The sequence below is a fragment of the Colletotrichum costaricense genome (genome assembly GCF_030867565.1).
Source record: "Colletotrichum costaricense strain IMI 309622 chromosome Unknown Scaffold_9.1, whole genome shotgun sequence".
Lineage (NCBI taxonomy): Eukaryota > Fungi > Ascomycota > Sordariomycetes > Glomerellales > Glomerellaceae > Colletotrichum > Colletotrichum costaricense.
Window position 1 is genome coordinate 347,613 of NW_026848238.1, and position 15,327 is coordinate 362,939.

Consider the following 15,327-nt stretch of genomic DNA (forward strand, 5'->3'; position numbering starts at 1 on the left):
ATTGCAAAGCAGCACGTACGCACACTGGCGCGGAGGGAAGACCTTTGGCCACCAAACCAAACGAGACCAGGCCGAGCAACCGATGAGAAAACGGAGCCACAAGAGTCGAGGAACCAGGGATCGTTACGTAGGGACTGCGCGGCGCCGGTCTGGTATGCGTACCTGGGATGGTGGGAAGTCGCCCATGTCTCTCGCTGTGTAGGTTCCTTGCTTGGGCTTTGGGTCAGTTTACCTACCCCATACATGTGTCTGACGAACAGATAGACAACATATCCAGTGCTGTGCAGCGGCAGCGTGTGCGACTCGAACTGTGCGTCCATGTATGTATCCATACAGATGTACTATTCCTACGAAGAGGAGGGGAGACTCAGGCACCACACTCCCCCCAGGACGGCCCAAAAACCTACGTACACCCCCCTCGGACCGGCCTGAGCCTGAGGGATTGTGCTCCAAATGGCGACGAGCAAGAGCCTGAACACTGCGCGCACCCTTCCTGTTCGGCTTGCCGCATCAATTGTATCTTTCTGCCCGATCCGTCCGTCCATTCTCTTCTCCCACTCACTCACAAGCCACCTCTATGGCACCAAGTTCCAGTGGCCCACGGCCTGGGTTTCTAACCTTTCTGGAGCCAAAGAGCAAGGGCCAAGGGGGCAATCATAATTCTGGGACCATGATGCTTGCTGCCCGTCAGTCTGGTCTGCCCCCCGCCGGCTCTGGCTGGCTAACTAGGACTCAGGTACATCAGTGGGAGCGTGTTTGTGTCTCTTCCTACGGATACTCTCACTTGTCTCGCCCTCTTCCTTCTCCCTCAGTCTGTCTGTCTCTTTGGTCTGGCCCTCCCACTCACCCCCCTTCGTCCCGTTTACCTTACATATACCTCCGACGTAGCGGTACTTGTATGGCCCTGACCTTGCATGACAATCCCAGCTACATTCTTTGCGTGGATTTCCCTGAGCGTCGTCGCCCAGGCCATCTATATACAGAACCTCCAAGCACCTCTCACACGCTCTTCACACTCCTCGCCTTGTTCCCCATCCGAATCCACACTCTTGACAATACTTCGCCCCGACCTTTAAATACAAACGCGCCCACCCTTTTCTCGACTTTGACGACGGCTTCACCGTATTTCCAGCTCTATATCGATCTTTTCCTACCAGAACTTCTCCCTCCTTGTTGTTTTCGTCTACCAACTCTTGAACCTTTCTCACCAAAGCCCGTATCTGCTGGCCACCACACACCCCTGACTGTACGACTCGGATCCCCGCCGCCACTGGTTTACACCGTACTCAACCCATTTCGACTAATACCCGCCGCCTGGGTTTTTTCCTTGTCCCTTCGGATCTACCTCCGGTCACCACGTCCCACGAAAAACACAACACCCAGAAAGCAGCAGCAATGTGCAACTACACTCAAGTACGTCTCGACCAACAAACAACGCATCTTCCCGACGATGATGGATATTTGCTATTCACGCCAGGACTTTGGATTGACATTTTGGTGCCTCACAGAGAGAATTTCACTGCGGCCACGTCCGCTGGATCGTCTCGCGGTGGTGCCCAGTCTACACTCGCACACAACGACGCTGCCCCCCGTGCGTGACACATTTCGAGTATAGGTACGTCCGCTGTCGTTTCTTTTTCCCTTCACCATGGCGCCCTCTTGCAGATCTTGACGGATGAAACCGAGTCATTCTTCCTCGCCCTTCCTCTCTGACTCTTCTCTTGGACAATATACTGACGTGCATCAAAAATAGGGGCGATGAAGTTTGTGGTATGTCCTCTCTCCACGGCAACGCCGTCCTCTATCCTTCCTTTGCTCTTGGAGAGTCGATCATCGCCCATTCATCCACGCCGGGCAGGGGTGCGTGCTTCTGCTGTGTCTGTCTGCTGCCACGGAAATGGGATTGTGTCTCCAACTCCACTCTAACTCCAAGCACCTGGAATTGGGACTGGCATGGGGGTGTATGGCAAGGAAATTTGGCCCGCCCAGTCTCCCTGTTCACCCTCTCAGAGCCAGAGAGCATAGAGCAAGCCAAAGCATCGATCACAGACACAGCAGCAGCAGCAGCAACCCTTCTCCCATGTGGCGGTTGATGCGGTTATTCTCTCAGCTTTCTTTTCTCTTTTGCCTTTACTACCCTGCACTTCCGTTCTAGACTTTGGAGCTAACATGTGTCTCATCGTAGGCGAATGCAAGCCTTCAGCACCGATCGTGTGGGAGAGCATGATCAGACGCAATAACACGCCAGTCGGATTATAAGGTCATCGTCGAACCAAACCGACGAGACCCTTTTTCATCATTCCCTTCATCCACCATTTTTTAGACAACATTCCGATCCAGAAAGGCCCACGCCCGGGGTGCAGATCCAGTCTGCAGCACGTTCTCTCTATCACATCTCACATTCTACCTCGACCGCTTTGGCTCTGTCCCTCCAGCCTTTTGGGACAAAGTACAACACCAAAGAGATGGGATGAGAGAAAGATTGTGCAAGACAATTTCGTCAAAGCTTTCGCCTATACCAAATTTTTTTTTTTTTCATCTTCAACGATTGTTTGATACTTGGCAACCTCAAGCAAGCGCCGCGTCACACAGCCACACAAACAATACGCCAAGCATGGCCCTAGTCAAAGGGAGCGGTGGCCAGGTTCGAGAGACGACAATTACACGGTACCGGTGTATTTGGCTCCGGGGCCATCACCAACCTTGGCTTGGGCACATCGACGATGCTGCATCGCGCTAAGGCAGCCTTCCGCGACATTTTGTCCATATGGACGGGCCCTTTTACCAAGAAACCGACGCCGTCTCCAATTTGAATTCCCGTCTGCATGGCTTCGACGGGACCGATGGAGGGATGATGGCTGCACACACGCAGTAAGAGGGGGACGGATGAGGGGTCTCGACCATGCTGATCCCACATGATGAGCCAAGCAACACATTTACATGGCTCACGCTGTAAGAGGAGGAATATTTTATCATCATTGAAAGAGGGGAGGGAAGAGGGAGATTTTTTCGGAAAAAAGAAATCACAGCAAGGTGCAAACCTGCATCTCACTCACGGCGTTTGCGAATTCGAGCATTGCGGACAGGAAGTTACGGCGCTGACACGGAAACGAGCATTTCAACAATTTCCTTCATTTTTCTGAGTAGTAGGAGGAAAGGCACCAACAGGCGGGAAAACAACACAGAAACAAACCGCCACACACAGCCAGCAACAGCAACTTTGTGTGGACACGAGGATCAGCAGCACGCGGAGAAAGTGCGGAACCATGGGTTATTTGGACGGGAGGGTCCGCAAGGGTGGGAAGCAGAAGAAGAGACGGCGTCGCGGACTATTCAACTTTATTCGGGCGCCTACGCCGACCACGGCACCGGGCTAGCGGCGGCTCTCCCCGGTCAAGCAAGACGAGACGAGACCGTCTACCCTCCATCACGGCATCTCTCGCTCAGTCTTTCCTCTGTCTGCTCATGGTCGGTCAGGTCGTGCATTAGCCGACGTGGCCCGCGTTTGTCTCGGCTCCCGACTTTTATCACCTCCCTACTTCACTCTCACTCTCACTCACACGTGTTGCGATAAAAGCACTCAACGGTTTTCAACCGCAGACACTTGGCAGCATTTTCATCCGGCGATGATTTCATTATGTTCTTGATTTCGGCGTGTTTCTGATTGGAAAGCAAGGGAAAGTGAATTGGAGTTTGGGATAAGGCACCAGCATGTTTTTCATCGTTTGTCCTGCCACCACACGGCGGACTGGGTAACGGGAGTTTGCATACACATCTTTTCTAGTTACTTTTGCTTATGGCCTCTTACAGTTCCCTCCACCCATCACCATTTCGGATGGTGTAGAGGGAAGACAGCGCAAACAATTTTCCTGTACTTACATACCCACCAATGCCTCGTCACACATTTTTCACCAAACAGATGGATGCACTTTGGCAGCACAGCACAAACGGGCGCAGTAGCGCTGATACCAGAAAAAAAGAGATTTGAGAAAACTTAGATACCTACTTTACACTACTTGCGTGTTCACTCCTCATCAAACCCTTGCCTCTTTTAGCGAAAGCTCACGTCTCTCGTGTTCATGTGCCCCGAATGCTTCCCAAGGCGCGGCTTCGTACCTCGCAGAATGTGGGTTTCCGTGATACTTTTCGAGGGATTTCACACTACGGAAGAAAGCGCAGGAAAAGGTTCAAAGTGCGTGCAGTAGCCGACATTCTGCAGCGTTCAACCGCCCTGCACACATACCTTCGCAAGTATACACACGTACATCCACCCCCGACGCCATTTCATCTAGCCCACCCAGTAACTCTCCATAGCCGTCCCGCTCCGAAATCCATCCTCGAACATGAGATGACACGGCCAGACACGCCCGGGCCAGAGAGGAACTAGAGCAAAACAGGGTCTCCATATACCGAGCAACACTGACTGGGCAAATTTTACCGCTTTGGTACACGCAACGAGGGTTACATGGTTCGTGAAATAAAGCGTGCTAATTAGGAGGGGATGATTCAAGAGTGGGACTGGACTAATAGGTACCTTCATGGGCCATTTACCATTCATTGCAAGGCGAGACACGACAGGGCTTGACAGGGAAGAGTGGAGAGGGGCTTTTCTGGTTAGCTCGACCACTACGAAGTACACACACGTCACAGGGTTGGTGCTTGATGTGCTTAGTGCTGTAACGTGTGGGAGGGACCAGAGAGAGGAGCGAGGGTGTGTGTGAGTGAGCGACTGAGAGAGAGAGTGTGTGTGTGTCTGTCCGTCTGCATGTGTGTGCAAGGGGAGGGGAGGCATGTACGCGCGAGGAGGATTGACCGGTGAAGCTGCACTGCAGTGGCCCGCCGTCCTCTCGTTGGTCGTCGTGTTACGAGATGTGCCGAGCAAAGCGTGAGAAAGGCAGACCGAGCTTATGGACAATGGGGCCGGTGGGAAATGAGACAAGTGATAGGGGAATCAGGATAGCGAGGTGGTGATGTCGGGCAATTTTGGGTTCTGTTGCGCTGTCCGGGCCTTGTGTTTGACCGTGAGCAAACGGGTCGAATTTGGGTTGCTAAGAAACAAGCGGCGGGCAGTTTTCTTTTGAGCGGGTGGTGATGAAATCAATGGCACACACCACCACGCAAACGATACTTGACACTGACGGCCGTCAGCCATCCCTTTGCGGCCCGATGCCGCCCACTCTCGACTGACCGATATTACATACAGACTAGACGTCCTCGGTGAGGGATCAGGTGTAGAACGAGTGGGAGTGCCAGGATCCCGGACGAAGGAGCGACTCCCACGGCATCAGACGGGGTTGTTGGCGTGGGGTGAGAGAACGTTTCGTGGGACCCTTGAGATTTGTCCATCCCGTCACAGAAAAGAAGCCCTCCCCTCCCCGTCTATAGATACCGAATCTAGGTTGGCTCGTGGCACGTATTTGGGCATCTAGGGTCCCGTAAGCCACCACGCTACTGCTCGAGAAAGGCGTGGTGGCTGTTTTTTGGTGCTTCGGAACTTGGAACAGCTCGACCTGCCCGACGTGGGAGAACGTGGGATCAAGAAGGGAGAGGGAGGGGGTGGGGGCTAGTGGCAGTTAGTATGCACGACGGGGTATACCAGATGGTCATCTGAAGGTGTTTCGAAGTGCCTCCCGCGCGCTGGCCCCCGTCAACGACATTGATGAACGGTGTGAGGTGAGGTTTTGCGTCGTGGGGTGTAAGTGGCATTGGCGATTTCACGCCAGAGACCAAGTTGGGCACACAGGACCATGAGACAATGGGCTGCCTCTCATTCAAGTAAATGCGGCTGCTGGCAGTTGGGATGCCGTGCATTGTATCGCAGCTCAGCTGATGAGAGAAAATGGGTCGGGCACCGTCCAGCGCAATTGTACAGCAGAGCAGAAGCATTACAGATACGATAATGATATATCTGGCTACACGTCATGTAAGGATACATTTGATGATGCGCTGCGACGCAAATGCGAGAGCCCATCAGGCACGACGGGCCCCTCATTGGCGTACCTGTTGGGCTCTGTGCGACACTGTATGTTGTCTCTGGCGCTCTCGTTAAGCTGTCTTATGAGCTGCGGGGCGTTTGGTGCAGGGCTTTCGAAGATGTCTTGGGCGTCGGCATGGCACATCAATGATTCGAGGTACATGTGAGGCGCGCGCGTGTGTCTGCGTGGGATATGTGAGAAGAAGTGTTTAGGGGGGTGAGGGGTGAGAGTCTGTATGTTGTACAGGAAAGTGTGCATGTGAGCTCGCTCACTATGAGTATGAGCATGAGACTGACAGTGAGAGTGAGCCTGAGCATTGAAACATTCGGTATGCCCACTCATGACGATGGGGCATCAACACTAACACACGCTTCGTCCCGATTTCCAGTCTAGTCTCTCGGGACTGTACGAAATACTCGGCCTTTCCAAGATGACCTCTTTCAAGTTGGGTTGTGAACTTCTGGCAGTACACGCCGGTCCGGGCCACTCTAACGGCCTTCAGCCAAGCGACATTGGCAATGAAAGGCTTCATCGGTTGGCCCAACGGCGCCGTCCGGCGTAGCCCGCAGAGGTGAAGCACATGGCACTCAAAGACATGGCAATCTAGCCTAGCCCAAGTTCTAACTGCCACGCCGGGCGATCAATATCGCAACCTGCTCAACTTGGGTGACCGGTGAAGGTGTGGATCTTGTCTCCTCCCTCCGTACAGAGAAGTCTCTCACCCTCTTCATCGTTTGCAGATTGATTCGACGCCAAGCCGGCTACGCTGGATAAATCCGTTGTCAAGCAGCATGCGGGTGTCAAAGAAGCTGCGCGTCGCAGCAAGCAAACGGCTTTTTTTTTGGTGCTGCAACTCGGTCGTCATGAGGCATCATCGGCCCCCCAGAGTGAATGAACGAAAGGGTGGGCTGAAAATGGGGTGTTTGCCATTATTGTAAGACTGTGTGAAGTACATTCATGGTTGTTGGCCAGTTCTTGAGGCCGCATTTTGATTGCATTCGCGCCGGATCAACAGTGCATCGCACGTCTGTAGGGCAAAAGCTAGTGGCATCTTCTTCGAAAGCTTAGGTAGAATACACCTTTTCGTGTCTTTCCAAGCACACGAGCTCACGTAGCAGTCAAGCACTACCGGATATCGTGGGGTTGAGAGGAGGGTAGGGTGCAACTCAAGATACCTAAACCTGCTGTGTTCCCGTACTCGATGCTCGGTTTCCGCCGGTTGAGCTGAGGAAACTGACTTCCAGACTGCTGAAGCTCTTCACACCCTTCCCGGAGAATGCGCTGCTGCATGGAGCTATGGCCATTGGACGGACAGGGCCGTTGCATCCCATCCCATCCCACATTCACGTCGCAACGGCAGTTAAAGTAAGATGAGATGCCGGGGTGAGACTGTCATCTTGTCGTCAGAAATTGACCGGTACGGATACAGGCGCAACAAATGAAAAGCTTACATGTCGCAACTCGCAAACACGCAAGCAAAGTGAGTGACTCGGGATGATGAGTGGTTTCGTTCAAAAATTTCAGGGATGTCGTCCTTCATCTGGATGCTTGGGCCGTTGGAAAGAGTTTGTCCCTCAGTCATAGCCTATGGCAACTTAGCCATGTGTGCAACCGATGAAGAGCTCGAGGGGTAACCCTCACAGGCCGAGAATGTCGCATCTGCCCCCCTCTCTCTACCTCTTTCCCCGTGGTGGCCTGCTTGCTCTTCGCGCCTGTCACATATCATATCCCCTAGTAGATCTGAAGGCTGCTTATCTGCCGTCACCAGCCTTCTTGTCACCTTCTCGAAGGGTAAAGCCCCCCCCCCCCCCCAAAGATGAACAGAGCGTCTCCGGATGCGCCTAATTGCTGAAGATAATTATGACAAGATTAGCCGGGCAAAGTCGATATCATCAGACTGGTGGTATCTTGAGTGGCATGTCGTGACAGCATCTTTCCTCTGACCTGGCCGCGATAACAATCTGCCAAGGGAGAGAGAGTGTGAGATGGTCCTTTGCACCTCGACTGGTTTCGGCGTGTCTCGTCCCGGGCTCTGCATTTGGTGGTTTTGCGCGGAATCCTCCCCATTGAAACGATTCTTGTGGTCGCCCGTCACCTGATTGACTTTGGCTGCGCCATCTAGGCCGAAATGCAAACCAGCAAGCCACCCCCGAAAAGGTTGCGACAGGCAAGCTTTCTGGACTGGACACTCGCTCATCGGCATCCCTGGACTTCGTTCCCCCCTCGCCCTCATCCTCACTCTCGACCCCTCCCCTTCTCAAGTTCTCCCCAGCACTCGTTTGATTGACCGGTGCGGGGCCTTTGAAGCACTTGTGTCACTGTGTATTTGAAATGTAGTTCGGTTCAAGGTGGCCGCCAACTTGAGACAGGATTTCTATGGTCCATCATTGCAGACCGCTTATTAGATGGCAAGGCTCTGTCGGTCTGTCCAAGCGTCTAAGACCGCAAACCCACAAACCCCCGCAGATATTCTAACTGGAGAAGAACGATCCCGAGCTGGCTGATCGACCCTTCGTCATATTGTCGTCGTGCCGAGCTTCCTCAACGGTCTGTTGCCTCCGAACCCCAGGTCTCCACTGTTGCCGAAATGTTAGTGGGCAATGCGGTTTTAGTTATCCGACCTACGGATATTTCTGCAAATTTCCAAAGTGACGAGCCAGACAAGCCGCATGTCGCCAGCGACATCCACATCCCGAGACGCCCCGTCGCGCGGTGTTGCAGACAAAACGTTCAGTGGATAGCTATCACTCAAAACGTACCGGGAGCCCCATCTCTATTGGGGGCCACAGTACCCTAGTTGCCGACACATGCGAAAGGATGGGATACCTAGGTGCTAGTTACGGAATAAAGAATTTGAGCTTCATCTTGTTTCCGGACTCTGGCTTCTTAGGGGTTGACGTAAGGCCATTCCGACCTTCTTCAGAAGGACTTTACGACCGACCGAGTCTTCGAAGAACCGGGGTCTATATTAGCAGCGCTTCGGTCTAAGATATTTGACTTGTCGAAGCATCGTTGATGAGGGGTAGCATGAGAACATGGAGGGTTTCCACTGGCAAAGCTTGCTCACCGAGCCATCCCTCTAATTCCGGGCTGCTCCAAACCATCCAAAAATTGGACAAGCCAGGCCAGGTGAGGTGTACTGATCCGGGTGAATGTCAACTAGGGGAATGTCGGCCACGCTCATTCATGCCCGCTGAACGTGTACGACCGTCAACGAGCTGCACCCATCCCAGGAGTAACGAACCTAGCTCTGCACACCCTCCCAAGATGTCCTTCCTAGGTACTCCGTACAGTTTGACGGCGGCTCTGCGAGTTCCAAACCCACAGATGGACGACATTCATTTGTCATCTTCCGTCACCTAACTTCGGCGAGCGATACGCCGCATGTACGCAAAGCTCTTCGAAAGGGAATCGTCTGCTGTAGCCCGGCCATCCCGCGGAAATTTGAGACGGGCAGGCCTTGGTACCGAGCGCGGCGGGCACGGAGCCGTCGCCGCAGATGTTGCCATAGTTCGGCCACCCTGTTGAGTCTGTTATGCAAACGTGCCCCTACAACATCCATCAACAGACAGAAACACGTGACCGGAGCTCGCCCGAGTGTTATGTATCTGTACTTCGGTTACTTCAACTCAGTTGGTCCCTTAAGTCCAGGGCAAGTGTCAATCATGGTCCCCTAACATGGATCGGTCTCCGGGAGGATTTAAGATTCTCACAAGCGCACGGTGGCTCTTCCGGCGACTATGTACTGGCAGCGAAGAAACGGTTCAATTAACAAACGGGAATGCCAGGGGCCATTGCATTGTTGTCTCGTTGCTCCACAATGGCAACTGGAGGTTATTAATATTACCCTGTATCCATATATGTGTACGTGCGGATAAAGGTCTCGTTTGTGCATTTATACTTCTGCCACTTCATGAGTACCCCAATACTGCGGTTGATGTTCTACCCTTGGAATGGCGCAGCAGCAGCTGAGGCATGGAGATCGGCAATCCGCCAGCAGCATAGTTGTTGGTAGTCGGTGAGGGAGATGACGTGTCGAACTTGGAAAATGAGCAATACGACCGCCGCGTGCCTCTCAAGCTGACACTCAGGTGGCCAGGAGGAGGGTCCGGCTGGCGATGAGACCGAACACGCTATTCACGGTGATGAGAAGAGAGTACCCGTATGACTGAATGCGTGAATAGACCATCCGTATCAGACCGGTACAATGCCTTTTGAAATCCCCAACTTGGGGAAGCACACAAGATGCATCTCAGCATAGTGCACAAATGGCACCTGGCTTCCTTGCACCAACGTTGGGCCCCAAATGAACCAGCCATCCAGCCAGATATTGAGGGGCGGTCTGCTCTGCCTCAATTCATCACCAAGCATCAAAGGCTTTGACACTGCTACAGGCAAGCCTTTTCTTATCCCTGCCCAGCGAGCAAATCTCCTCAAACTTTACGGGTCCAATTGAGTATAGCACAGCCGGAACTTTTGCAAGCCTACGCGGTACTCACCCAAATCTGATCCAGGCACGCCAGGGCAGCCGATACGAGTGGGCTCCAACTGACAGCAATCCACCGGGGCTCGACCGCTCGACAGTCGGAGACTCCCGCTCAACCTCATTCACTTTTCATCTCCAACGCCCAAGCGTAACTAATTCTGCTTCATAGAACCCCTCATCCCCGAGGCCTCGACCACTGCTCTTCGTCGCTGAACCGCCATGGCCTCCGTTCCCCCCGGTCATCAAAAACCGCTTTAGGGGCCTTGACTGCCCTGAATTGATGTCTTGCAGCTGTCAGGAGGGTCCTGGATATTGCTGATGTGACTCAAACCCCCCGTTCGACCCGCTCAGAGCACCCTGTCCAATATGCTGATCCTGCCTACTCTGCTAGGGGGGCCGCAACGTCGAGGCCGCACCGAATGCAACGGGGACAAACAACGAGTTTCCTCGTTGCATTCGAGAAACGGTCTCCGCAGAGCGACTCGCAGGTGTCATTGCTCATGTGACGAGTTCCGGCCAGGATGCTACATATAGAGTTTGCACGTTTTGGGTGGGTGTTTGGGCGTCAATCCTGCCACTTGTCTATGGATACGGATATGCCCATTGCCCCCGTCCTCCACTTTCCAGATTGAAGGGAGCTTTTGAAAAGGGCCGTACTGGATCTCCCAGCCCTGCCAGACTCCTCCTATCTTTGACACGTCCGGAAGGATATGCAATAGAGGCGCCCCTGGCTAAGGACGAATGTATTCGTACATGCAAAGTATCCGTACAGCCTAAATATCGTGACCTTGCACAGTGCTCAAGAACAATGGACAAGGATCAGGTGTATCAGCTTCCACTTCACTCTCGCTGGCTTTGATATTCAACGTGGCTTACTGTCAATTACTGAAGGTGTTTATTACTGCCTGAAGGAAAAGGGTCGACAGGTGAGGGTTAATTCCTTCAATGCGTGGGCCTGCGGCTGTCATGGACTCCCAATCCCGATTCCCCAGCGTTAAAGGCCCTTGAAACCCAAATCATGCAGACTGCCTCATAGCCGAAGAGTCAATTTTGCCCGGACGGCGAGCCGGACCGACCGGCGCATCCAGCCCTAGAGCACGGGGCCGAAATGGAACAACATCCCGCTCCGCCAGCGGCATCGTGAATGGGGAAATAGTGTAAAGGGCACGACTTTGCGCAAGAGCAAGACCGACATCGTGTTGATACTGTTTCACACGTACATTGCTTTATGTATCCATAGATTTGGTTAATTGGACATCGTCGAGCTGGGTCCGCTTTCTGACCAAACTTGCTAGGGCATCTGAATTGCAGGTCATTCATGAGTTACAGCAGTTGGGTTCCTCTCCAGTCTCTTATCTGGGACGACCGCCCATGACTATCTGTGAGGTGCAAACTCATATTGGTTGTCATTTTCTATCCTAACACCCCCACTGGTCCAGGCTATACCCCCGTCTTCAGACGAGCGAGGTATACAGATCTATGAGAACGAAGGTTTATTCGAAGCGAACATGATACGAATCGTTCGTTCCCAACATATGCATGCTAATTCAGCCCATCCAGCCAGATAACAGCCACACAAAGGCGGAAATGGCATTATGAGATTGGCTGGCTGGGCGCTTGCTTCTCGGTCACTTGGCGTTGAATACAGCCGTGAAGCTCACTTGCGCTGTCTCCTGTTGGCTGTCTAGACGAGCTGATTGCTAGGAGCCCGGGAGATCCATGCAGAATTTGGTCTCCAACATCACTTGATTCGATGCGTTTTGTGATAGCTGGCTTGTGTGACGTGATAGAAGGTGCGCTCTGCAGGTGGTTCGCTGCAAGCCGCTGTCTGTTTTGCTCTAGTATTTATGCAAGCTTGACAAGTCTGCAGTCCAGGTTGCTGCATCTATCGTACGAACACACCGTCATTTTTTGTTGATGTGGAGTCATACCTGCACACGCCCGCAAGGTAGACTGTTGGTTGATCCGATGCATGTGCTAAATTATGCTCCGATGAGATCACGATGCTGACACAACCCAGGGGTGGACGGGAATCGTTGACGATCAAGAGGCACATGAAATTGGGAAATCCAATAAATTCCCATCTGAGTATGGAAAAGGTTCGGATCTTTGACCGGCTCCCCGATGTCACCTCGTTCCGCTGCGGTCATCGTCTTAATACAGACATTATCCCGCTCATCTCATGTAAGTGCCGCCAACCAACAACCAACACAGCAATCATCCAAAGCCCAACGATGAGATGGATTATTTTGCAGCCACCAAAACGCAAAGACCCCTGCTGAAATCACACAGTTTCCGCAATCTGTTAGAGCTTCTGTACATTTTCTTCTCACAGCCAAGCCGTCATATCTTGGTTTCCTCCAATGGTGGTTGAGCCAGTTTCCAGGACCCCGGGTCTAGAGTTGCGTGGCACACACCATGTTGTTGGTGCTCATCGCGGTTTACAAGCCGGCCAGTAGATCTGCATCGGTGACAGATAACGGGCGTCTCAAGTCTCGGCGGCCGACGCTACCTCGATCGGGCTGTGAGAGGTCTTGAATATCCCTAAGCCATTTTCAAATTTCAACGGTTCTACCAAATTGTTGTCGCTGTCTTGATCAAGGGGTCCTAGTCTAACGGAGTGGCAGAATATGAGTAAGTGATGCGGCCTGCCGGAAACCCGGGCCAAGAACTCTTCATCGACGAGGATCGCGATCCTCCATGTTATTCCCGAGATCATAACCTTTTCTTTGTTATTGGCGCGGCTGACTTCTTGACCGATATTCCAGAAACGAGCCTGCCGTCCGGGAGGACTTGCTCACTTCTCCGCACTCCTGCGAGAATGAACGGATACGCGGTGTCGCAAGCCAAACACGTCGTCATGAGAAAGATGCCCATGAGATTGACGAAGAAACCATGGGCCTCTGGCCAGTGCCACCAGAGCAGACCGGTTGAGCCAATCCAACCGGTGAGGGTGCCAAGTGCCCTACAGAGCCTTTCGAACAAGTGATCAGCATAAGATGTGTGCTCATATGACCCGAAACCCCCTCTCACCGAATACAGCGGGTGCTTATCCTGACTGAGCAAACATGGCCGTCCAAATACGACAGAATGAAAGGAACGATGAAAACGAGAACCGGGAAAGAGACCCCACACGTCAGAGCAACTCCAGCGGCACAGCATTCGAACCCATGACCTGCGGATAGCTCTTTTGGAATGGCATCAACACGCGTCAAGATGACACGTTTCGAGGATGAACGAGAAGAGGAAGCGGGTGTGAGTATATCGCACACCGGTGGCAGGGGAGACGACGCAAACACGGCATACAGTGAGATATTCTGACCCAACACGTCGGTGACCCTCATCACGTATGGATGTTTTCTCATGAGACGAGAGAAGCCAACCCGCCCACCGATCGGATGAGGCAAAGACAGCGAAGGAGGCCCAGACAAACGGAAAACACTCACCAGATCGCATAACTCGCGCCCCCAGAGTGACCCCTGACGAGCAACATGGCAAGACACCCCGTCCCAAGGGCGAACTGCGCCAGACCAGCCGTCCAGAACGCGAGCTCCGTACAATCGAATCCCTCCCGTCCGGCCCACCACTTGCCACTCTTGTCTCCGTGCCCGGTACCGGGCGCCGACAGCCACCATTCCGCGACAGCGTAGTTCGCCGCGCAACCAAGGGCTACCATTGTCGCAAGGATAGCGCCGATATTCTTCGCGACGAGCGGCGCGTGGCGCCACTCGTGTTTCGCGTTCTTGAGGGTCGTGTAGACGAGCGGTACGTCAAGAAGTAGCCAGACAAGGAAGCCGAGACGTTCGAGAGGGTGTTCAGCGACGCGAGCTGCGTAGATGAGTTCCCAGGAGAGGTTCAGCGCAAGGGCGAAGAGGGGCATGCCGTATGATTTTGTTCTGTGGGAACGGATTGACATGAGTACATAGCACATGTCCCAGAAGATGGCGCCTGTGATGAGAAGGGCTCCGGAGGCTGGCACGACCCACGAGGGGACGTGAGGGGGAGGCGTGTCCGTCAGACCCATTTTGAAGGTGGTGATCTGCTCAGATGCGCCGATTTGGGTGCCCTCGGACTGATGGTGATCGTTGCAAATTGTGATAGGGTATGGGTTTGGGGGAGAAATCAGACCATAGTAAGCGATAAAGAAGTATGTCTGCCTAAACGCCAAGGATACTCTGTAAGCAGAATGGACAAGCACCATCACCCACTGTTGGATTAACTAACTGAGAAGAACACCTTATGCTTTTATTGGCTTCGTGTTAAGATGGCCTGAAGATAATTCTAGTTCAGTAACCCTTCGTGCAGGCACCTTGTTAAAGAGCGCACTCAAGAGCCAAAACCTGGCTAACGCGTCCAAAACGCGTCCAAGTTTGACGCGATACGGTGCGAGATTTGAAGGTCTCGTAAACTCCAATGATTCAAAATCGCGTCTGTAGCATACAGCCGCTCGTGAGACGCACTTCGGCGGTCATCGGTACCGCTGTCGGTACATGGGTACTAAAAATGGCGAGTGGATCATCACCACATCCGCATCTGTAGTGTAGTGGTTATCATCCTTGCCTTCCATTCCTCGTCGGAATAGCAAGGGACCCGGTTTCGATTACCGGCGGATGCATCACGCGGATGATTAGATTTTTGTTTTTTTCCTCAATTCAGGCAAAGAAAGAGAACCTGGCCAACTGGCATTGCTAACACATGTAGTTCAATTGGCTTTGATTTGTTGTTGGTATGTCGAAGGCCCAGAATGGCCGTTTCGGGCATGAATCAAAGCCAGAAGCAGGTTGATGTTGCGTTGAGAGGACTGGAAATGCCCATCAAGGATGGGTATAAAGCCAAGTTGAAGTGTGTAATAAATAGTAGCCTTCT

At 52.9% G+C, this 15,327-nt stretch overlaps 4 protein-coding genes across 4 annotated transcripts; 2 read left to right on the plus strand and 2 right to left on the minus strand.

The window, feature by feature from the left end:
- Nucleotides 1–1,395: 1,395 nt before the first annotated feature.
- Nucleotides 1,396–2,259, plus strand: CCOS01_08934 (uncharacterized protein; the record flags this gene model as incomplete). Its single annotated transcript, XM_060457094.1, has 4 exons — nt 1,396–1,413; nt 1,509–1,615; nt 1,754–1,860; nt 2,186–2,259. 4 exons carry the CDS (start codon nt 1,396–1,398, stop codon nt 2,257–2,259), a joined length of 306 nt encoding a protein of 101 aa, XP_060311794.1.
- Nucleotides 2,260–3,266: 1,007 nt separating this feature from the next.
- On the plus strand, nt 3,267–3,377 carry CCOS01_08935 (uncharacterized protein; the record flags this gene model as incomplete). The annotated part of the gene is made up of 1 exon (XM_060457095.1): nt 3,267–3,377. One exon carries the CDS (start codon nt 3,267–3,269, stop codon nt 3,375–3,377), a length of 111 nt encoding a protein of 36 aa, XP_060311795.1.
- A 911-nt stretch (nt 3,378–4,288) lies between these two features.
- Nucleotides 4,289–4,792, minus strand: CCOS01_08936 (uncharacterized protein; the record flags this gene model as incomplete). The annotated part of the gene is made up of 1 exon (XM_060457096.1): nt 4,289–4,792. One exon carries the CDS (start codon nt 4,790–4,792, stop codon nt 4,289–4,291), a length of 504 nt encoding a protein of 167 aa, XP_060311796.1.
- Nucleotides 4,793–13,176: 8,384 nt separating this feature from the next.
- CCOS01_08937 (uncharacterized protein) lies at nt 13,177–14,485 on the minus strand (the record flags this gene model as incomplete). Its single annotated transcript, XM_060457097.1, has 2 exons — nt 13,177–13,519; nt 13,908–14,485. 2 exons carry the CDS (start codon nt 14,483–14,485, stop codon nt 13,177–13,179), a joined length of 921 nt encoding a protein of 306 aa, XP_060311797.1.
- Nucleotides 14,486–15,327: the final 842 nt, after the last annotated feature.